General features: G+C 44.6%; 1 protein-coding gene across 1 annotated transcript; it reads right to left on the reverse strand.

The window, feature by feature from the left end:
• Nucleotides 1-10931: 10931 nt before the first annotated feature.
• Nucleotides 10932-22368, reverse strand: LOC102904606 (olfactory receptor 10AC1-like). The gene is made up of 4 exons (XM_076559939.1): nt 22039-22368; nt 19552-19699; nt 16040-16247; nt 10932-12763 (listed from the first exon to the last, which is right to left on the reverse strand). The coding sequence occupies exons 3-4, from the start codon at nt 16086-16088 to the stop codon at nt 11778-11780; spliced, it is 1035 nt and encodes a 344-aa protein (XP_076416054.1). The 5' UTR covers nt 16089-16247; nt 19552-19699; nt 22039-22368; the 3' UTR covers nt 10932-11777.
• Between the last annotated feature and the right edge of the window lie 2527 nt (nt 22369-24895).

Genomic DNA, 24895 nt, shown 5'->3' on the forward strand with positions numbered 1-24895 from the left:
AGATTATTGGATTCTGGTGCTGGATATATCTATAATTTCACAAGAATCCTGAGATCCCAACTGGCCCCTTAAAAATTCTACCTCTAACCAAAAGGTATTGGCACAGCTCAGATGCCATTACAGAACAGGCTACTTTTAAATTGAAAGGATGAGGAAGGTGATACAAAAACTTTTCAACCATTTGTGCTACCTGACATTCCAGTAAACTTGTGGGGACAGGATATGTTAGATGGTATTGGAGCTGTGCTTACTACACAGCCTGTACAACAGATGCTGAAGAGTCAGGGCTACTGCCCGGGCAAAGGCTTAGGGAAAATGTTACAAGGAGACCCGCTCCCTATGGCAGACAAAAACTGTGTCACTAGGGGTCCTGGCGATACTAGAGGATTAGGATCTTTTCCATAGGGGTCACTGCACAGCAGCCTTCAATAATACAACCGATAAAAATCACTTGAAAAAGTGATGACCCTGTATGGATGGAGCAGTGGCCCCTTACTAAGGAAAAATTGGAGGCTGCGTATGCATTGGTTAAGGAGCAGTTAGATGCTGGACATATCATTCCTTCCACTTCACCTTGGAACTCACCTATATTTGTTATTAAAAAAAAAAAAAAAATCAAGAAAATGGAGGCTGTTACAGGATCTTAGAGCTGTAAATAAAACCATGCTTCTCATGGGAGCAATACAGCCTGGCTTGCCTGCCCCTGTGGCAATTCCTAAACATTGGCACTTAATTGTGGTTGACTTGAAGGATTGTTTCTTCACCATTCCTTTGCATCCTCAAGGGCTATAGTAGAACGCTGCCATCGTACCTTAAAAACTTATATTGCTAAAGTAAAAAAGGGGGAGTTAGGGGCTCATCTTTCCTCTCCACATTCTATTCTTTCCCTTGTTTTATATATTTTAAATTTTTTATCGGTGGATTCTGCTGGAGTATCTGCTGCAGATAAGCACTGGAGGGCTCCTGTTGCAAATCATCCTCTGGTGCAATGGAAAGATCTTTCTACTGGCACTTGGAGGGGACCCGATCCGGTGTTGGTGTGGGCCCGGGGATCTGTTTGTGTCTTTCCACAGGACAATGAAATTCCTCTCTGGGTTCCTGAACGCTGTGTGCGCGCTGTGGCTGCTGCTGAATCCCAACATGGCAGAGACCTATTGGGCCTTCGTAAAAAACTCTCCCCTTTTGATGCCGATGGGGATTGAGAGCCCAATACGGCCAGCCTTGGCAAACATTATTCTAAGCCTAGGAACTGTAGCCATGTGGTTGGATTCCTCAGAAGGTAATGTATGGTAACTTTTTTTTCAAAAGAACATTGAGAATGTACCACACCTTGGAGATTAAGGATAACTCTGAAGGTCAATGAACTTCAGTTATAAACAGTAACATACCAGCTAAGCCTTTTTCGCATTTTGCAACCCCCCTCAAGCTGATGTAGTACCTACTTTTCAGGAATGGCTCTGTGCAACATTTATTTGCCTCCTGAAATTCATCTAGCCTTTTTGAAGATACCTCAAAATTTGTGAGCCTGAATGTGGCCATTATTGAGGCCATTAGTTCTACTCCTTGTTTGCTGTTTTTGTTTTCTGTTTTCTTTGCTTCTCAGTTGTTCTCTTGCAGACCTGCCAGCCTAAGTAGTGCTGGGATCAAGAAAAATGGGCCTTGGTGGTTCGTGTTCCTGGAGCCGTGTCCATGCCAGTGGACCGTGGCAGCTAGACACAGATGATGCTCACACGCTCCAGAAGAGACTGTGACATCGCTGTTGCCGTTGTTGCTGTTTTAGCAGTGGTGGTCACTGCTGCTATTGTTTCTGGGATTGCTATTTCATAATTGGTTACTACAGCTAGCACAATGGAGACCCTGGCAGCAAAAGTAGCTACCACAGTTAGTTAATCTTTCTTCTTATTGGGCATGACAAATTTAATTCCACTTTTATACATTATAATTGGCTTTGTAAGTTGTAAAAAATTATTAAAACTCAAGTTCCATTTGCTTATGGGATACCACCTTACAAGGACTCCTATTTACAGTAAGGCTCATTTAAGAAGGGAATGGTTCAATTGCCTTTAGCCTCCTGGCTATGGGTGGGTTCGGACTTCTGTTGGTCTTTTCTGTGTCACACAGATTGCAAGCCCAGTGCCACTTTGAGATCTTTGGCAGCAGTCACTCTACAGCTCACATGGTTGAGTCTGTATGATAATGAGTATTCAGAGACGGGTAATGCTTGGGTGGCTGCCACCAACCTAAGACAGAGCACTTGTGTGGCCTGGGCAAGTGTCTCTATGACGGGTAAGGTGGTCTGCTGGTCCCACGCAACCTAAGTCAGAAGCTCATTTAATAAAAAGGGGGGAACTGTGGGCGCCATGGGCCCTGGCCCCCGACTGGGAGTGGCTGCGGCCTTGCTTGCTTGACCTTGATCAGATGTCGTCCCTATTCGGATTCCCTGCCGGTATCCACCCTTCTGAATGCTTAAGGGAAGTTCCTTGTTGTGTATCCTGTATTTTGGGCGTTAACTACTTAGATGCTAGATGGTCGAACATTGAGTCTGGAATGTAGACCATTGACAGCGAACTTCTGCCCTCCGGGGGTTCCTCCATTTGTGCTGTAAGCCTGTACGTATTTAAGGTTTCTCTTCTTTCAATAAACGGCATTCGATATCCAAACGTACGAATGACTCGCTGTCTCTTGTCTCTATTTTTTAATCCGCAGCCCTTCGCTCAGACATGGTGAACGGTTAGCGGTGACGCGGGCGTTACCGCAACAGATGGTGTCATGGGCCAATGAGGATACTGGACTAAAGTCTATCAAATTCTGCAAACAGGCAAATTGTATACTATGTGAATTATCTGTCAGTAAAGATTTTATAAAATGTAAAAAAAAAGAAACCCTAACTAAGACAGGTAGGTATGGTCTCTATATATTAATATATATTGTATGCATGTATGAAATTCTCTCTCTCTCTTGGTTTTTTGAGACCAAGAGGGTTTCTCTTTGCAGCCCTGGCTGTCCTGGAACTCACTCTGTAGACCAGACTAGCCTTGAACTCACAAAGATGTGCCTGCCTCTGCCTCCCAAGTGCTGGGATGAAAGGCGTGCAACACCACTGCCTGGCTTGTTTTTTTTTTTTTTCATTTTATTTTGTTTTTCCCTAGAAGTCTGGCAAGTTGATACCCAAGTGTACAGGACAACAGAGACATCAAGACCTACAGCTGGGACAGGTCATTCAAGATGTAAGATGAGGGGAAAAAAACAACAATCAACAAAGTGTTCTGTGAAGTGTGACAAAATAGAAAAAAAATCTTCACAACTAGAAACCTTCTTTCAGCCAGACAGCAGCCCCACTCATGTAACCCATGTGGGAAGATTTGCAGCAGAGGATGAGGTTTATGCATAGTGCCCACCTGGCCCAGAGGAAACTGGAGTGCCATGGACACAGGAACTTGTTTCTCTATTCCAAGTTTGAGACTCTGACTTTTGGAGTGACACAGTGGGAATGTACCCAGTGTCGGTTTTAAGCCTCCAGGAACACTCCTGAATGCATAACAGGGATCCAAAGGCAGGTAAACGTGACAGGGAGTTACTTTTGGTGAACACAGCCAAGCTGGGGCCACCACCCACATAGCAACAGCTCCAGAGCCACCATCTGCACAGCCCAGGTATATCCTGTCACTCTGTATGCAGAGCACATTCTAGTCAACATAATAAAGGAAGACTAATAATGTAAGATATATCTATATGGCTATGAGCATGTGAGTGCAGGTACCCACAGAGGCCAGCAGAGGGCATCAGATTCCCTAGAGCTGGAGTTATAGGTGGTGAGCTGCTCTTTGGGTGCAGGGTTCCTCAGAAGGAGCAGCAAGCACTCTTAACTTCTGAGCCATCTCTCCAGCACTGAGTGATACCTTTTTGAAGTTTTATTTGTTATTTATTTATGTGGGTGTATTCATGCAAGTGTGCAGGTACATGTGTGCCACAGCCTGTAAATACAGATCAGAGGACAATTTGTGAAGTCATTTCTCTCTGTCTACCATGTCCCCGAGAAACTGAACTTAGATGGTCAGCCCAGAAGGCAAGCACAGTTTAGTACATGCTATGCCATCTTGCCCACCCGTATTTTTACAGGCTATCCTTAATTATAAAGGTTATCTTGTTAACTGTGGATATTAAACTTTAAAATATGAGAATAAATTTAGTCATTAAGATATCCAGGCATAGTTCTGCATGTCTATCATCCCATCAAACTTAGGAGACTGAGGCAGGAGGGTCACAAGTTAGAGACCAGTTTTGGCTACATAGCAAGACTTTGTCTTGAAATGAACAAGAATTATATAATGTGTAAATTTGGGGCTCAATTTCTGTCAATATGGTGGACTATCTGTTAAGTGGTAACTCACCATAAGCAATTGGAAATGATAAGTGGTAAAAACATTCACAACAGGGCAGTGGTGGCACAAGCCTTTAATCCCAGCACTTGGGAGGAAGATGCAGGCAGATCTCTGTGAGTTAATGATAGCCTGCCTGTTTTACATAGCAAATTCCAGACCAACCAGGGCTACTCAGTGAGACTCTGTTTCAAAAGCCAAAGTAGATAGATAGATAGATAGATAGATAGATAGATAGATAGACAGACAGATAGACAGATAGACAGATATTCTTGGGACCAGGGTCATTCGGTCAGTAAAGTGCTTACTGTGCAGGCATGAGGACAGGAGTCCCATCCCCCAAACCTGTATAAAAAGGGCCAGGTATGGTGGAATACTTATAATCTAAATGGTTCTGGAGGTCCAGTGCCTGAGATTTTCCTCTGGTATACACACACACACACACACACACACACACACACACACACACACTAATAAAAAATAAAAATAAATTGTAAAATATTGCAGGAAAGAGGGTGGCAACATTGTAAGAGCCAGAAGATCAGTGTGTTTGCTATTGGAGTCCATCTCCTAGTAACATCAGAAGCTATATCCATAAAGTCTCACTGTGATTGCTTGAACATGACCTGAACAAGGATGACATGAACTATAGGCAACCGAGGAAAGCCAGAAATGGGAGAGGTGGCCTTCCTCAGGGAACAGCACACCAACTGGTTGTCCAGTACCAAGCTATCAGCCCTGAAAACAAACATACAGGTAGCTATATAGACTGTACAGGTTATACTTAGGAATATATATGTACATACACATACACATTGGCAATTAGTGAAAAAAGAGGCTATGGATTTGAAGGAGAATTGGGAGGTATTGTGGATATTGGATCACACTGTGTGAAGATGTTTCTGTTTTACCTCACCTGCCTAAAGCACCTTTCTGATTAATAAAGAGCAGAATGGCCAATAGCTAGGCAGGAAGAGGATAGGCAGGACTTCCATGCAGACATAGGAACTCTGGGAAGGAATCTGAGAGGTGGGATTCACCAATGAGATGCAGAGGAAGTCAGACATATAATATGGAGGAGAGGTAACAGCCATGTGGTAGAACATAGATTAATATAAACAGGTTAATTTAAGTTATAAGAGCTAGTTGGGAACAAGCTTAAACTAAGGCCAAGCTTTCATACTTAGTAAGAAGTCTCTTTGTCATTATTTGGAAGCTGGTGGTCCAAAGAAAATCCAACTACAGAGAGGGGCAAATAGGAGAATTTGGAGGGAGTAGAGGGAATGGAGAGATGTAATTAAATTATAATCTCAAAAATAAAAATAAACTAAAAATTTAAAAATTCTGCCTAAAACAGAAAAATAAAACCCTTTGAGGTTATACAATAAAATAAATAAATAAATCTTAAAAAAAATCTTTTAAAGCTTTAGGAAAACTGGGAATGAAATCTTTGGGTTGCAAAGAGAAGAGAGTAGTTGGAGTGAGTGTAACTCAATCTAGAACCTTCAAATTTCTGTGCCTACAGAGAAAGCCTGGACATACTAAGTTTGTCTGTCTCCCTTCTATAATCAACATTGACCAGGCCAGGTGGTGGCGGTGCATGCCTTTAATCCCAGCACTTGGGAGGTAGAGGCAAGCACCTTGGGAGGTAGATATCTGTGCGCTTGAGGCCAGCTTTGTCTACAGAGTGAGTTTTAGGACAGCCAAGGTTATGCAAAGAAACTCTGTGTGGAAAAACAAAACAAAACAAAAATGACCTGATTTTCATTTTTCATCAGTTATTTTTTAAAAGTTGTTTTTAAAAATTTTGATTTATTGGCTGGGCTGTGGTGGTGCACGCCTTTAATCCCAGCACTTGGGAGGCAGAGCCAGGCGGATCTCTGTGAGTTTGAGGCCAGCCTGGTCTACAGAGCAAGATCCAGGAAAGGCGCAAAGGTACACAGAGAAACCCTGTCTCAAAAAAACCAAAAAAAAAAAAAAATTTGATTTATGTATATTCTCTCTCTCCTCTCTCTCTCTCTCTCTCTCTCTCTCTCTCTCTCTCTCTCTCTCTCTCTCTCTCTCTCTCTCTCTGTGTGTGTGTGAAGTGCCTGAAGCAATCACAAGAAAGCATCAGATTCTCAGGAACTGGAGTTACAGGAGGTTGTAAACCACCAGATATGGGTTTTGGGAATCAAACCCAGGTCCTTTGTGAGAACAAATGCTCTTAACCACTGAGTTATCTCTCCAGCCCCAGGGTTAGTTTTGAATTTGCTCTGGTCATGACACCTAAAAAGCTGAATGATGAAGATAGACACTTGTGGTCTTTGTAACATTCTTAGAGATTTTTGGATTTTCTCAAATTCTGTATAAACTAGTCTGAGCTCTCTCATTTTCTGGTAATGTAAGGGCACACTACAGAGTACAGAGTGTCACACAACAGTCTGTACTGTTCTTGTGCTCCGAACCTAAAACTGTGTTGAAAATAAAGCCTTAAAAAATACCTATCTTAAGTATATCTCGAAGGAGATAGTGTCTTTCATGCCTATGGTGTCTGTGGGGGAGGCCTAGGAGTGCTGCGGCTAGGTGGCTCTACATGGTTCTGGACTCTGTGAAAAAGAGAGCATGGAAAGGTACCTGGGAAGGCAAGATAGCTCAGTGGATAAAGGAAAGTTACTTGTCACCAAGCCTGATGACCTGAGTTCAGTCTCTGGGATCCCCTTGATGGAAGGAGAGAACTAACTTCCACAAGTTGTCCTCTGACCTCTACATCCGCCCTGTGACATGTGCATGCTCCCCCATCCACTGACAAAATAAATAAGTAAAATGTACTTAAGTGTATGTTTGTGTTTTTTAAAGAAACCCTTCTTCGAGACTGTATATGTGTGTACACAGAGAGGTCAGAAGTCAATGTCAAGTGTCTTCCTTGATCACCTTCTTTCTCAGATTTAGCTAGGTTAGCTAGTCTCTAACCCCAAGGATCCCCAGTGCTGGGATCACAGGTGTACATTGCTGTATCTGACTTATATGGGTACTGGGGATCTAAACTCAGGTCCTCAGGCTTACACAGCCAACACTTTACTGACTGAGCCACCTCCCCAGCCCCAATATCAGGCTTTTTGTAATATATTTATTAGTACCAAGGCAAAACTCTCTTTTCAAACCTGTTTAACATTAGCAAATTGGGTTCAGGCGTTGCCAACCTGGGTCCTCATGGCCATCTCTGATACTTTTATAATAAAAGATTCCAGGCAAGGGTTCAATTATACAGGATTTGAGAAAAATATCCCAATAGACAAGACCAAAGACCTGACATGAGGCAACTTAAGGGAGTGGGCATTTTGGCTTACAGTTCAAGGGGAAACAGTCCTTCATGGCATGAAAGATATGGTCGCACCTGACCACATTGCATTCAGTCAAGAGAAGAGAGTACATAGGAAGTGGGGTAGGGCTATAGAACCTCAAGGCCTACTCCCAGACACTCACTTCCTTCAGCAAGGCTCCATTGCCTAAAGGTTCAATAGTCTTCCAAAATAGTGTCACCTGCTGGGGACCAGGTGTTCAAACACATGAGCTTATGCGTGACATTTCACATTCAAATCAAAACAGCCCCACAAGCAACCTGGAGCTTTTCTTTTTTCCTTTTTGGTATTTCAAGACAGGTTTCTTTGTGTAGCCCTGGCTGTTGCTCACTCTGTAGACCAGGCTGGCTGCAGACTCAGAGATCCACCTGCCTCTGACTCTGAGTGTTTGGGATTAAAGGTGTGCTCCACCGCATTCAGCTAACCTGGAGCATTTCTATGGCTCTTTTTTACATCACATCAAATATTTAGTGCTTGCCCAGGGGCCTGCAATGGTGTCGCATTCCTTTAATCCCAGCACTTGGAAAGCAGAGACAGGAGGCTCCAACCTGGTCTACAAAGCAAGTTCCAGGACAGTAAGGACTCTTAAACAAACAAAAAGACTTACCTAGGCTGGTGGGGTAGGCCTTTCACCCCCAGAGCTATTTAGGAAGCTGAGACAGACAAATTTCAAAGGCAAGGCCAACCTAGTATACAGAATGAGTTCAAGGCCAGCTTGACCAATTTGATGAAACATTGGCAAAATAAAAAAATACACACATCCCCTCTCAAAATCTAAGAACTGAGGATGTAGCCCAGTGACAGGGCACTTGCCTGGCACTCAGAGAGCCCTTGGTTTGATCCCCAATACCTTTATCAATCAGTCAATCAATTATCTATATGCCAGATGTGGCATTGCCAGTCTGTAGTCTCAGCACACGGGAGGCTGAGGAGGATGAGTTCAAGTTCATGGCCAGCCTGGGCTCCAAAGGAAGGTCCTTTCTCAAAAAACAAACCATATAACAAAAAAGCAAACACCTTTCAAGTCCATTTTATATTTGATTATTATTTTGCTTTATTTTTATTTTATTTGTGTGTGTGCAGATGTGCTTGCTCTCACATGTGTATGTGGAGACCAGAGGTTGATACAGGATATCTTCTTCAGTAGCTCACCTCTAAAAAAATTTAATGGCTGAAGAGATGGCTCAGTCCTTAAGAACACTGGCTACTCTTTCAAAGGACCCAGGTTTAATTCCCAGCACCCCCACGGCAGCTCACAACTGTCTGTAACTCCATTCCAGGGGATCTAATGGCCTCTTCTGGACTCTGCAGGCACTACATGCATGTGCTATGCAGACATATATGTAGGCAAAACACCCATAAATGTAAAATACAAATAAATAAATAAAAATTAAAAAAGAGTGCATACTGCTCTTGTAGAGGCTCAAATTCAATTCCTAGCACCCAAATCAGGTGGCTCATGATGGCCTATAACTCTAACACAACACCCTCTTCTGGCTTCTGTGGGCAATTGCATATACAAGCACATACCTACACACAGACAGATAAATACTTTTTTTTTTTTTTGAAACAGGGTTTCTCTGTGTAGCCCTGGCCATCCTGGAACTCACTCTGTAGGCCAGGCTCACCTCAAACTTAGATACACTGCCTTCACCTCCACAGTGCTTAGGATCAAAGGTGTACACCACCATCACCCAGCGATAAATACTTTTTTTAAATTTAAATTTTATTATTGTCAGTGTGTGTGTGTGTGTGTGTGTGTGTGTGTGTGTGTGTGTGTGTGTTACATAATATTACACACATGTGGAAGTCAGAGGACAACTTTGTGGAGTTTGTTTTCCTCTTACAGCTTTCCAGGGGTTCTGGGGACTCAAACTCAGTTGTGTGGCAAATGTCTTTCCTCCCTTAGCCATTTCATTAGCCTCTCCACCTTAGTGTTTGATTGAGCATGGAGCCTGCTGACCATTGAGTTCTTGGGAGTCTCTGTGTCTTCAAGTCTTTATGCTTGCACAGAAAGTGATTTACTGACTGAGCTATCTCTCCAGCCAGAGGACTGATTTTAGATGACAGTTGTTATAAAGAAGGGAAGTGGGGCTTCCCTGAGAGAATGATGATGGGGTTGATCTTGAATGATACAAAGATCTGCATAGGATGGAGCAAAGAGGTAGCACCGGGAACCCAAGACGGTGCTAGCAGTGGGTGGTGTGTGAAGGATCACTCTGCTCAAATAATCAGAATCAGCTTAGCTTATTTGCTATGAAGAGATGCATGCATCTTCATTGTGCATAAAGTCTTGATTGAGCTTTTAAAATTATATGTATTTATTGGGGGGTAGGGAGCTTGTGTAGAGATCAGAGGAGAACTTTTTAGAAACCAGCTCTCTCCTTCAGCCATGTGGGACCCAGCCATTGAACAGGAGGAGCCTTCAGCTGCTGAGCCATCTTGCTGGCCTAAACCAAGAATAATAGTAGTTCTAGCACTCAGACAATGTTCCTGATACATCCCTTACCAACTCAAGTGTTCCATTGGTCTTTGGACACCAGCCATTTTCAATGGCTTGTTCCTGTTTGTCATCTGCGTGGGAATCCATATTATGTACTCCGTGTCTTGCTTAATAGTCTCTGTGCTACCTTCATGTTGACATTTTTGTTTGTTTTTGACTAAAGCAGTTCACTACTTTTTATTGCTGTGGAGTAGGCCACAAATACTATACCTGCGTATTCCATAAATATGCCATAGGCTATTCATAGTTAGTCTACAGATATTTGCAAATACTTAAAAATATTTTATTATTACTGTGCATATGCATGCATGATGTGGGGTAGGGTGTGTGTGCCCGGGTTGGTTTGTAGAGGTTAGACAACATTGTGGGATTAGTTATCTCCATCTGTCTTTTTTTGGGTCTGGAAGATCGAACTCAGGTTGTTAGGCTTGCTCAACAAGCAGCTTTACCCACTGAACTCTCTCACTGGCCCACGTTTGTGGATACTTATTTCTACTTTTCATAGTGTAAAGGATGCTTTTATAAGCTTTTGTACATCTATCTAAGAGCTTCTATTTGACCAGGGCTTAGAGCATCACAACAGAGATTGATTTTGTCCCTGGGGGGCCTTTGGTAGTGTCCAGTGACAGTTTGAAGATTTAATTTTACTAAGTTTTCTTTCTTTCACCCCTCCCTCCTTCCTTCTCTCTCTCTTTTTTTTCTGTATTTCCTTAAACTATTTTTTTTTTCAGAAAGGGTCTTACTACAGATCCCTGGCTTGAACTTGTTATGTAGACCAGGCTGGCATTGAACTCACAGAGATCCACCTGCCTCTGTCTTCTGAATGCTGAGATTGAAGGCATGTGCCTCCACACCTGGCCCTTTCCATATTTTTTGTTTTGTTTTTTGAGACAGAGTTTCTCTGTGTAGTTTTGGTGCCTGTCCTGGATCTCACTTTGCCTCCCGAGTGCTGGGATTAAAGGTGTATACCACCACTGCCCAGCCCCTTTCTATATTTTTAAAGACATTTAAAGACATTTAAAGGGATTCATGTATTTCAAGCTGGCCTCCAGAGCTCTGTGTAACCATGAGGATGACCTTGAACCCCTGCCTCCACCTCCCAAGTGCTAGGATTGTAAGTGTGGGACACTATCCCCAACTTCGATAGAGTTTCTTTTGTTCTGTTTTGTAGACAGGGTCTTCCTGTGTAAGCTCATCATGCCCTTGGATTTTTGATCCTCCTTCCTTTGCCTGCTGAGGGCTAGAATTATAGGTGTGAGCCTCTACACCTGGTTTCCAATATCATTTTTTGGTTGTCACATCTTTGGACAGCAGATGCCACCAGTATCCAGTGAGTGGAGGCCTGAGGTATTGCTGAACATACACCCTCACTACAAAGAGCTATGTCATTCTGAATGTGAGCAGAAGCATTGCTAGTTCAAAGTTCAGTTTGGAGGTCTTCGGATGCTATGATCAAGCTTACATCCATCTGGCAGGTGATGGGGAGGTTATGGATGATGGCTCTGGAGTGGTGTGAGTTCCATCAGTGGCTCCAACAAGACCTGGCATCCATAGTTAGACAAGATCAGCTTGCTGGACCACCCCCATCGTCCTCTGGCTGACTACCCGTTGGAGGGCACCCTGCATATCCCGATTGCGCAGTGTGTAGATGGCTGGGTACAACAGCGGTGTGAGGTTTATGTAGATGAGGGACACCAACTTATCTTCCTCCAAGGAGCGGCTGCTCAGGGGTCTGGCATACATGGCTGTAGCACAGCCATAGTGGAGCACAGCCACGGTGAGATGTGATGCCACCGTGTTGAAGGCCTTGCGGCGGCCAGCACCATCCCCCACCCCCAGGATGACCACCAGTACCCTGGTGTAGGACAGCAAGATAAGGATTAGGGGCAGCACCAGCAGAAGCATGCAGGCTGCCAATAACACATGTTCCTGAAGGTCCCGGTTCCCACAGGCCAGAACCAACACAGCTGGGAGGTCACAGAAGACGTGATTGACAAGGCCACCACGGCAGAAAGGCAGCTGGAATATAGCAGTGGTGAGGCCTAAGGCTAGGACAGAGCCACCCAAACAGCAGGAAGCTAGAAGGGCCCAGCAGAGCCCAGTGGTCATGAGCTGAGGGTAGTAGAGAGGGTAGCAAATAGCCAGGTAGCGGTCCAAGGCCATAGCTGCCAGCAGCAGGCACTCAGAGCCACCCAGAGCCACAAATAGACCCATTTGGGCAGCGCAGGTAGAAGGTGCCACTGCCTGGCCACCAGGAGGCAGGAGGAACCCAGCCAGCATTTGGGGAGTGAGTACCAGAGTATAGGCCACCTCTACTGCAGACAGTGAACCCAAGAAGAAGTACATGGGTGTGTGCAGAGTGGGTTCTGCCAGGGCCAGACTCAGAATGAGCAGGTTCCCAGCCAGGGTGACCAAGTAGAGTGGCAAGAGGAGAGAGAATAGCAGCACACGGAGGCCCTGGGGCCACCCTGAGAAGCCTAGGATAACAAATTCCTGTGGTGCCGTCCAGTTGGGCTCAGACCAGTGGCTCTGGTTGGGGCCTGGTGGAGGACAAACCAGAGAGAAGCATCGTGGTGGACATCTTCCTCCCAAGATCCTTTATCTTCTCCCCGACCAAGAACTAACTCTGTGTCAGCTCTTTATAGCCTGCCCTATGATGGTTCATTTTATTTTATTATTTTTTAATTATATGTATCTATGTGTGTGTGTGGGTCAGAAGAGTACTGGATCCCCTGGAGATGCAATTACAGGCTATTGTGAGCTGCCCAGAGTTGGTGCTGGCAGCAGAACTTGAGTCTACCAAGTCATCCAAGGGTCTTTATGAGCAATAGCCCTGTGTATATGTGGATTAAGCCATGGTGACTCCTAAACCTGTCTAGGGACTGAGCCCTCCTCTTCGCTCTACACTGTGTTCAAAGTGGGGGGGGGCACCCCCCCCCGCCCCAAGCATTTCTACTCACACACTAAATTCCATCTGGTCCTTCTTTGACTTGATTCATGGTTTTCAAGCCAAACCTCCCTTTCTTCTGGACACAGAGCTGACCAGGCTTGGAAATAGGTATCCCTGGATCTCTCCAGTGCCTTCAAGTAAAATGAGGGGCCACATCCTGCCAGAAGAACCTCATTCCACATTTCCTTCTATCTCATGACCCTCATTTTCTCTCTCCTGGATGGTCACAACTGATTCTAATGGGTCCGTTCCCTCCCAGTAAGAGTCTTAAATCACATTTTAACATCTGTTGTGTATGTGTGTATGTGCTTGTGCGTATGCACATATGCATGCATGTTTGTGTGTGCATGGGTGTGTGGAGGCCACATGTCAACATCAGGTGGCTTCCTTAATCTCTCTTCATCTTATTTTTTGAGACAGGGTCCCTCATTGAAACTGGGGCTTAGAAATTCTGCTAAACTGCCTGGCCAGTAAGCCCCATGGATCCTCCTGTCTCTAGCTCCACCATCCTTGACATTATAGGTGTGTGCCATTATGCCTGGCTTTTTAACATGGGTTCTGGGACTTGAACTCAGGTCCTCATGCTTGCAAACAAGCACTTTACTGACTGAGTTATCTCTCCAGCTTCACATTTTATTTTATTTTACTATGAGACAAGGTCTCTATGTAGCTTAAGCAGACTTTGAGTTTCGTGATCCTCCTGCCTCAACCTCCCAAGTGCTAGGTTTACATGTCCTTCTAATGACTTCACCACCAACTACAGTGAGCTTTTATCAAGAACAGATGTCAGGTCCTTGCTTCATCATCTAATCCTTGCTTTTTATATAAATTCACTTTCCTTAACTCAGCTCTCAATATCCTTCATGATGTTGAGTCCAGCTTCACTGCTCATCAGTCTCCTCTCCATACCATGACCTGTTAGAAGGTCTCCAGTCCCACATGCTCTCTATCTTTCCACCTGCTGTTTTCTTTCTGGATTTCTTTGGAGACTTCATTTTGTCTATCTGGAAATTTTTAGGCTGAGTGTGTAACCTTGCAGTATAGAATTTATCTAGAATCCCCCAGTGAGGGGCTGGGGTGTGGCTCAGTAGTAGAGCACCAGCCTAGAATCCCCTAGTGAGGGGCTGGGGTGTGGCTCAGTGGTAGAACACCTGCCTAGAATCCCCCAGTGAGGGGCTGGGGTGTGGCTCAGTGGTAGAGCACCTGCCTAGAATCCCCCAGTGAGGGACTGGGAGCATGGTTCTGTGGCAGAGCACTTGTCTAGCAGGTGTGAGGCTCTGGATGCCATCCCCAACACTGCCAACAAAACAAAACAAAACAAAACAAAACAAAACAAAACAAAACAAAACAAAACAAAACAAAACAAACCAAACTATAACACACATGCACACATGCACGCGCGCACACACACACACACACACACACACACACACACACACACACACACCTATAGACTGTCTGGAAAAGTTCTATTTAATCTCCAAGGCTGCTGTACTTATATGCCTGTCCACAGGCAGGCTGGATGTCACTCTCTGAAGCTACAGTTGCCACAGCAACACCATTAACCTCAGCCTTCTGGGATGGACAGTCTGAGCTATGTCTGTGCAGCTTGCTGAATTACTGAAAGTCGAGGGATCAGTTTAATGTTCCTCAATCCTCACACATTTGTGCTGCACACCTGATCACCCTTTGTTATCTCCCCATCCTGGGTTTCCATCCCTGGAACCTCAGAGAGCCCCCAGCCTCACCGTTTCCTACAGCAATTGCTCCAGACTCTGCTGGATTCTCCCTAAACGTGTTCTTGGCACTTCTCATCACTGAGACCATCAGCTTCAGCAGGGATGTGCAACGAATCACTTTCCTATTCAATACCTCCCTGAACTATTACAATCGATCCATTGCCACACTCAGCTACCAAAGGTCATGTTAACTATGACATGCATTTTCTCTCCTTTCTGTTCTTATCCTCCATGCCTTAACATTTTCCTTCACTGTTACCATCACCATTTTCATCATCACCATCACCAGCACTATCATCATTTTTTTGTGATGCTTCATATAGAATCCAGGGCCCTTTCTGAGTGCTAGACCAATGCTCTACCATTGATTGACATCCTTACCCCCTAATAATTTTGGGACAGTTATGAAGCAGCAATAAAAATAATTTTATGGTTGGGGGTCACCACAACATTGAGGAACTGTATTAAAGGATCGAAGCATTGGGAAGGTTGAGAACCACTGCTCTAAATCCTTCTGCTGCAGCCCCCTGAATATTGGGAGTATAGGTATTTGTTACTGCATCCAGATATTTTTAATTTTTTGAGGAGCCTAAAGTATCATTAGAGGCCAAGCAAGCATTCTGCCATTGAACCTTTTCTCTAGCCCCCCTTGAAAACTAACTCAAGCTCTGGGGCTGAAAAGAGGGGCCTGAGGGAAGAGAAAGTAATGCCTTGTGAGCATGAGGACCTGAGTTCAATCCCCAGGACCCATTTTGTTGTTGTTGTTTTGTTTTGTTTGTTTGTTTATCCAGGTGTGGTGACATACACATCTATAACCCCAGCAATGGGAAAGTAGAGATAGGATTCTTAGGGATCACTGGCCAGCTAGTGTAGCCTAGTTGGTGAAATCATGGCAAGCAAAAGACCCTGTGTCAACAAACAAACAAAACAAAACTCAAGGTGATGTCTCCTGAGGGACCATAGCTGAGGTGACCTCTGGTGTCCATGTGTATGCACACACGTACCTGTGTACTCTCAAGCATGCATGTACAACATACACATACAAAACTAACTCAAACTCATTACCTCCAAGAAGTTCAGTGAGTTGGGTCCAGTCTTTGCTTCCTTAGAGGTGCTTACCCACCTACCTTCAACGCCATGAGACAGAGAGAGCAGGCTGAGGTGAGGTCCCACCATCACTGGAGTTGTCCTCTGTAGTCAGTCAATGGTTCCTCTCCTCAATGGAGGCTCCTGATGGATTATGGTCATGTTGCAGAGCTTGGTTCTACAGGGAAGGATGAGCTCAGCCCTTTGATGCTCACTACAAGATGTTGTGCAGGGCACATGTCATGGCCACTAGAAAATGAGAGTCAGGCCTTTATGTTTCTTCTACAGCTGTTATTTTGTGGCACTATAAAAAGTTGGGTTTATGGTTATGGTTTTTATTTTCAAAATAAACCATGTTTTTTTTATTTTATTTTTCAGGCTTTTTGAGACAGGGTTTCTCTGTAGACTTGGCTGTCCTGGAACTGGATCTGTAAGACCAGGCTGGCCTGAAACTCAGAGATTCACCTGCCTCTGCCTCCTGAGTGCTGAGATTGAAGGTGTACACCACCACCACCTGGTTATAAACCATCTTTTAAAAAATATGTGTGTGTGAGCACATGCACTTGCCCATGTGTGTGAGTCACACTGGCTAGAGGTCACCCCAGAGATCTTCCTCAACAACTCTTTTCTTTTTATAAGACTTTATTTATTTTGGTTCTGTGTATTTGTGTCTCTGTGTGGATATGTGCGCCTATATGTGGGTGCCTGAGGAGACCAAAAGAGGCTGTTGGGTTCCCTAGAGCTGGAGTTACAGGCGATTGAATCACCAAATGTGTGTGCTGACAACTGGACTTGGCTCCTCAGGAAGCAGCCGGTGCTCTTCACCACTAAGCCATCTTTCCAACCTGTTCACCTTTTTTTTTTTTTTTTTGAGACAGGGTCTGTCACTGAACCTAGAGCTCACTTATTTGGCCAAGACTGGTTGACCAGCAAACCTCTGTGTCCACCTCCCCAGCACTGGGGCTGTAGACACACACTGACACACCTGGCTTCTACATGAATACGGGGGTCTGAACTCACATCTTTATTCTTTCAGGGTGAACACTTTACCCACTGGGCCTCTCCCCACCCCCCATCTTATTCTCTCTCTCTCTCTCTCTCTCTCTCTCTCTCTCTCTCTCTCTCTCTCTCTCTCTGTCTCTCAATAAGGTTTCTTTGTATAGTCCAGACTGTCCCTGAACTCACTCTGTAGCCCAGGATAGCCTCAAATTTACAGAGATCTGCCTGTCTTTGCTTCTCAAGTGCTGGGACTAAAGGCATTTACCACCATGACCGACTTCATCTTATTCTTTTAAAGATAGTTTAGGCATCTTATTCTTTTAAAGATAGTTTAGGAAAGATCCTAAAAATATTAAGACATGGTGGCAAATGCCTGTAAACCCAGCACCGGAGAGGTTAAAGCAGGGGGATTGTGAGTTCAGGATCAGCTTCGGCTTAATGATTTCAAAATCACCAATGAGGACAGCAAGGTGGCTCAGTGGGTAAAGGTACCTGCTGCTAAGCCTAATAACCTGAATTTGATCCCCAGGACCCACACTGTGGGAGGAGAAAACCCATTTCCTCTAGTTGTCCTTTGACCTATGTATACAATAAAGGAATAAGCGGATTTTTTTCTGAAGGTGTGTGATAATCCCTTAACCTAAAGACTTAACAGGCAAAGGCAAGCAGATCTCTGTGACTTCCAGACCAGGTTGGTCTACCAAGCAAATTCCTGGCCAACTAGGGCTACATAAGTGAGATTTTGTCTAAAAGACACTGTAAAGCAAATAACTATATAAGCAGAAGATGATTAACTTGATCAAAGCACTACACAATATCTAGACATATTCAAACATACCTTTCTTGTGTTTTTAAAAAAGATTTGTTTTACCTGTGTGTAGGTCTGTGAACTACATACATGTAATGCCATGAGGAAGCCAGAAGAGGGCATAGGATCCCCTAAGGCTAGAGTTAGAGACCATTGTTAACCTCCACATGAGCCCCAGGAATCTAACCCAGGCCCTCTGGAAGATCAACTGGGGCTCTTAACCACTGAGCCATCTCTCCAATTTTATGGTTTGTATTTTATTTGTTCCTCTCCAAGACAATTTTGTTTTTATGTACCAGTTAAAAATTTTTTAAAAGGCCTTTTGACTTTTTTCAAGAGCTCATGAACAAGTCTGTAGGCCAGGCAGGGTGGCACATGCCTGCAATTCCAGCATTTGGGAGGCTGAGACAGGAGGATCTCGAGTTTGAGAGGTATGCTTAGATAATGAGACTCTGCCCCAACTTTCCCAACTAACTATCATCATCACCATCATCACCATCATCACCGTTATCACCACCACCACCACCACCACCACCACCACCACCACCACCACCATCTTGGAAAATAAGAATAAAGCTGAGTGTGACAGCACACACCTTTAATCCCAGCAACTCGGAAGGCAGAGACAGGCAGATCTCTGAGTTCATGGCCAGCCTGGTCTGCAGAGCCAGTTCCAGGTTAGTCAGGGCTCCATAGTGAGACCCTGTCTCAAAAAGTAATAATAATCAAGGGCTTAGACTATTGCTAATATGTGAGGACTGGAGTCAATTCTCAGCAACTCAGAGAAGAAAAGGAAAAGAAAAAGAGGGAAGACATTGGCTTGATTTAGAAAGAGAAGTCAAGTGGCAGGGGTTGTTAACCTAGGCATAACCGGGATGGCATTTTTGGACAGATCTTAGAAGAATCATTTTTGGACAGATCTTAGAAGAATCTTTGAACAATGTACCTATTCCAAAGGCTCTTTCAGGCCAGTGAGGTGACTATGTAGGCAAAGGCACTTGCTGCTAAACCCAGTGATCCAAGTTCAATCTCTAGGACCCACATGGTGGGAAGAGAGAATTGACTCCTTAGAAGTTGTCCTTGGACCTCCATGTGTGTTCTATGGAATGTATGTGAGCACACACATGCATACGTGCATGCACATACACACACAAATGAATAAAAATGTTAAAAACAAACAAAGGCTATTCTTAGCTGTCCCAGTGTGTGTAGGTGTCTGTATACGTGTGCTGGTACACATTGCATTCTGCTCTGGGCTAGCCTTAGGTATCAGTGAGTTCTGGAACTTAGTCTTTGATGTGGTATGGTGTTATTATTGAAACAGGGTCTCATGTAGCCCAGGCTGCCCTAGAATTCATTATGTACCTAAGGATGATGCTGGGAGGTGGTGGCGCACGCCTTTAATCCCAGCACTAGGGAGGCAGAGGCAGGCGGATCTCTGTGAGTTCGAGGCCAGCCTGGTCTCCAAAGTGAGTTCCAGGAAAGGTGCAAAGCTACACAGAGAAACCCTGTCTCGAAAAAAAAAACCTAAGGATGATGCTGAACCGCTCCCACCTCTTCCTCCTTGAGTGCTGCCATGACAGACATGTACTGACTGCCACATCTAGTTTCTGTGCATGCAAGACAAGCACTCTACCAACTGAGCTAAGTCCTCAGCCCTCTGATGTGATATGTTACCCAAGTCACATTTCTCTCCTAGTGTCAGGTTCCTCACCTGAGGGGTCTGATGGGGCTTTGGGGGCTCACCTGTGTTTCAGCTGAGATCATACTTATTGGTCGTCAGAGATCACAGGGAAATTCTCGTCTTCTTGAACACTAGCAGCATCCTCAGCCCACAGGGTGGTATCAGTGCTTGTTTTAAATGATGTGTGTGGTGCATCTGGTGGAAGGGTCCCTACATTTAGGAAGAACCAATGAATTAAAAAAAAATACCAGGGCTGGTAAGAAAACTCAATGGGTAAAGGTGCTTGCCACCAAGTCTGCCAGCCTGAGTTCAATCCCTGAGACCCACTTACAGGACAGAACTGACTCCCAGAAGTTGTTCTCTGACTGCAACTTGTACCCTTTGCATTTGTGCATGTGCTTGTGCACACGTACACACTCTCATGCACTTGTGCGTATGTACACACACACACACACACACACACACACACACACACACACACACACACCAAACAAACAAACAAACAAATAAATGTAATAAAAAATTAAAAAAAAAGCTGGGCATGGTGATACACACCTTTACTCCCAGCACTTTGGAGACAGAGGCAGGAGGATTTCTATGAGTTTGTGGACAGCTTCATCTATATAGCGAGTTCCAGACCAGCCAGGGCTACATAGTAAAATCCTGTCTCATAAATAAATGGATGAAAAAAGAATAGACAAGATTAACACACCAAGATGTGCTTGGCTTTCTCTTGGCTCCCTGCCTACCACATCCCACTTTAGATGCAAATATTTATCTGGAGAGATGGAACAAGTAGTGGAAGAGAGAAGGAAGTTGGACAGAGACTTGTAATACACCCAGATTCATTCACCTGTTGCCCTGACACCAAGACTCTGGAATGCCCCAGTCCTGGATGAGGGCAATGGGCAAAGCACTTGCTATGTGAGCCTGAGGACTTGGGTTAAACTCCCCAGATCCCATGTAAAAGTCAGATGCAGTAGCCATGCATCTGTACTTGCAGTGCTCCTGTGGGGAAATGGGAGTTGGGTACAGGAGAACTTATAGGAGCTGGCCCATCAGCTAGCCTGGTGTATGCTGTGGTGAGCAATAAAGATCCTACCTCAAAGTAAGTTGGAAGATGAGGGCTGATCTTTTGTTCCTCCAACTACCACTTACTCACTGTGGCATGTGTGTGATGTCAGAGAGAGAGAGAGAGAGAGAGAGAGAGAGAGAGAGAGAGAGAGAGAGAGAGAGAGAGAGAGAAAGAGAGAGAAATAGATTCTTTCATTCCCATCCCTACAGTTCCATGGTTTTCTGGGTCTTGACATCACTTCCACATTACTCTTCAGTGACCATGTTTCCACATTCCCTCTAAACACTGATGGGAAGGAAAAAGAGAATGAGAATAGTGACCACTACCACAATTGATATCACTACCAGTATTGATCTCTCATAATGTACAAATGATCTTCTAAGCACTATCCATGTACGGTATCACTTCCTACATAGTCACAGCTTATGACACTGCAAGATGATTATGTAATAGGCATTATTATTGATTCATAGATGGGGAAGCTGAGACCAGAGAGGGTGACTTATCAAAGTTTCTCCCTGCAGGAGTATTTTTTTTCAGATGCTAATATCAAAATCTGCTCTATGGAAAGGGCTTGCAGCATATGCATCTCTCTCATATGTCTCTGTCTCTCCATCCATCTGAGGAGAAGATGAGAAGAGCCTGAAAGAAAGCTGAAGACTTTGAAGTACACAGAGAGACAAAGAGACAGAGATCTGAAGAGACTCATAACTGGGGTGGCATGTGAGGCAAGTGTGTGCCTGCACACAAAGCATGCCAGGCAAATGAGGACTAGAGACAGGTGACATTGATGGAGCAGCCCAACTCAGGTGGCTCAGAGGGCTCTGGGCTGCAAGAGTATGGATGGGAGAGAGAGAGAGAGAGAGAGAGAGAGAGAGAGAGAGAGAGAGAGAGAGAGAGAGAGAGAGAGAGAGATTTAGAGGAAAAGATCAGAGAAGAGAGATGGAGAAGAAAGAGGGAGAGCTTGATATATATATAAAGGGCCTGGGAGGAAAAAGATGTGTGTGTGTGTGTGTGTGTGTGTGTGTGTGTGTGTGTGTGTGTGAGAGAGAGAGAGAGAGAGAGAGAGAGAGAGAGAGAGAGAGAGAGAGAGAGAGAGAGAGAGAAGACTGGGAGAGAGGAGAGGGATTGAAAGAGAGGAGAGGAATTTGGGAGGAAAAGATGACACAGAGAGGGGAAGATTAAAATTTTTAAGAAAAGATAAAGAGAAAAGAAGAGAAAGAAATAGAGAAGGCAAGAGGTGAAGGGCTGAGAAGGAAGGATGCACCAGGGAGGCAGAGAGAAATGATGAGGGAAAATGAAAGAGGTTTGAGAGAGAAAGGTGAGACAGAAGACATAAGAGAGATGGGGAAAAGGGAAGGAGGAGGGGGAGGGAAGGAGGCAGGGAGAAAGAGGGAAAGAAAGAGAGCCAGAGAGAGAGCCAGAGAGATAGACAGAGACAGAGAGAGACACACAGAGAGAACAGAGAGATTACCATGGAATTCATGAAGCATGGTTTTCCATTGGGAAATTCTACTGGAAGCTTTGCACTTCAATCCCTTGCAGTCACACTCCACAGAAATCCATCTTCTATGGCTCCTTCCCTGTCTGGAGGAGAATGACCAGAGTGTGGAATATTGACCTACTTGAGACAACCAGCCCTAAGATGCTGAATTGCAACCTTCTTTGACTCCTAGCCTTCTGCTTGGCCAGCCCACTCTCCATATACCAACTTTGGCAACAGTGAAAAGTTTCACTCAGGACCACAGATTTTCATCAGGAAGGTGACTGGGATCCTTTCTAGAACTCTAATCTCCACCTGTCCAAAGACAGACCCACCATAGCTACTTTTAAAAATCTATCCCTCTTCTGTGTTCTGCTGAGTCATCATCAGCAAGTTCCCCCAACAGTGTGAACATGTCTTGACCATCAGTTTCTCCCTGATCTCACTCATGTACCCCTAACATCAGAATGTCATTTTCCCACCTGGAAATGTACTCATTCTTCAAAGTCCACCTTGAACATGTATACACAAATATAACTGAAAATAATGCAAAGAAAATTGATAAAATATCAGCATCAAGGGAAGGATTTTGTAGAAACAAAAGCAGGCCAACCTCATCTTGTCCCCCATCTTCTGACTCCCCTGGTAGTCCATTTCTTTCAAAGCTTCTTTCCATATCCTTGAAAGAGATGCTTAATGGGTTTCCCAGGGCCCACTTAAGGGTCTAGCTTGAGCTAAAGCCCCAGAGTCTCGTTAGTACTTTCTTTCCACCACTGGGTTGTCTGAGGAGTGTGGGGGGTCTCAGAAGGATGGGGCTGGAGGGATGGGAGGGAGAGGAACATGGGAAATCAGAACTTCAATATCTTGGGAGAGCCTGAAACTTCTGGTCCAAGGAGACAAGAAGGCTATCTCCCTGCAGTGATGACAACATCGAGAGTTGGGAGAGACTTGACCTCAGAGGAATGAGTATCCCAGAGCACTGTAAGAGAAGATCCCTGGAGAAAGGAAAGAAAATTCACTGTGACTCTGTTCATATTTTCTTAAATTTACCAAAAGTTTGAACCCAGAAGTGACCAAGAGTGTCATGGTTTAGAAGACATTGACTAAGAGTGACATCAATATCATAGCAGTAACCTCAGTAAATGGTTCGACATCTGTCTATGGGTTGGAACACTCTGGGAAAGCCTGAGTTCAAATAAGAGGCCACAAAGGGTTGGAGGGATGGAGTAGCCCATGCTTGCTGCACTAGCATTAAAGATCTGAGTCTGATGTCCTAGAACCCATGTAAAAAAGCTGGGCACGGCAGTACACACTTGTAATCCCAGCACTGGGGAGGAAGAGATGGGAGGATCCCTGGGGGTTGTTGACTGGCTTTCCTAGCCCTATCAGAGAGCCTCAACTTTAGTGAGAGACTCTGTGTTAAAAAAAAGCTGAGGCCGGGCGGTGGTGGCACACGCCTTTAATCCCAGCACTCGGGAGGCAGAGCCAGGCGGATCTCTGTGAGTTCGAGGCCAGCCTGGGCTACCAAGTGAGTTCCAGGAAAGGCACAAAGCTACACAGAGAAACCCTGTCTCGAAAAAACCAAAAAAAAAAAAAAGCTGAAAAATGTTTGAAGACACCTATCTCCAAAGCTGGCACAACTCAGAGAAGGGTGACTCCCCTCGTCCACAAGGGGATCCTATAAGAACAAGGACCTCAGGTGCTTTCATCACCAGTTGCCCAGCAGCCCTTTCCACTGCCACATGCTTTGCAGTCTTCCCAGACATGTGCACTAGCTACAGGAGCTTCCTAGAGTCCATGCCATCATTCCTTCTTGGCCTGGGGCCACCCCATTCTGTACCCCTGGACCAAGCATCACCATGACTTCCACATACCAATCTAGTCTACTGGTAAAAGTTCTCATTTACCAAAGCTTATCTACATAACCTGGGACAGTTCTGCCCACCCCCACCCTGTGTGTGTGTGTGTGTGTGTGTGTATGTTTGCTCATCTGTGGGTGTGAAGGCAGAGATAGATGTTGAGTGTATTCCCCCATTGCTGTCCACCTTATTTTGAGACAGTGCCTCTAACTGAACCTGGAGCTCACCAATCTGGTAGATTCACTGGGCGCTGAGCCCGAGATTGACCTGTCTCCATCTCCCTAGCACTGGGGTTACAGGTGAATAGCATACTACCTGGCTCTCATGTGGGTGCTGGGGAACTGAACTCAAGTCCCTATGCTTGTGTGGCAAACACTTTGCCTATTAGCTTTCTTCCCAGCTTCCTGGCTTCTTCTTTAAGTGCACAGTTAAGAGCACAAGTCTGCAAGGAGCACACACATGAACACACACACACACACACACACACACACACACACACACACACGCAATAGGACTCTGGTAAATAAACACAATAGATCTCCAGGAACTGACCATAAATAAGAGATTTCTGTACTACTGGAAAAGAGACTTTAAATAATGGGCTGGATAGATGGCTCAGTGGTTAAAAACACTGGCTGCTCTTTCAGAGGACTTTGGCTCAATTCCCAGCACCTGTATGACAGTCTACAACAATTTCTAACTCCAGTTTCAGATGATCTGATGTCCTCTTCTGGCAAAAGCACTGCACACATGTGGTGCACAGACACCCAAGCAAAACACCCATACACATAAAATAATAAAATATTTTAATTTAAAGAATTGTCTTAAAGACACTCAACAGGATGACTCAACCTTGGCAAAGGAATGCATGAATAAAACAAGAATTTAACAAAGAGATTGAAATAATTAGAAAAAAATGATCAGGTGTTTTTTTATTTTTAAAACATTTGATTTATTATTTTATGTATATGAGTGTTTTGCCTGCTTGT

The sequence above is a fragment of the Peromyscus maniculatus genome, chromosome 23 (assembly GCF_049852395.1).
Source record: "Peromyscus maniculatus bairdii isolate BWxNUB_F1_BW_parent chromosome 23, HU_Pman_BW_mat_3.1, whole genome shotgun sequence".
Classification (NCBI taxonomy): Eukaryota; Metazoa; Chordata; class Mammalia; order Rodentia; family Cricetidae; genus Peromyscus; species Peromyscus maniculatus.

Coding starts and splice junctions, on each gene's coding strand:
- LOC102904606 (XM_076559939.1), bottom strand. CDS start 16,088: ATGGTGGGACCTCACCTCAGCCTGCTCTCTCTGTCTCATGGCGTTGAA. Junction 12,764..16,039: donor TCTGTCTCATGGCGTTGAAG/GTAGGTGGGTAA, acceptor GTCCTCCACCAG/GCCCCAACCAGAGCCACTGG.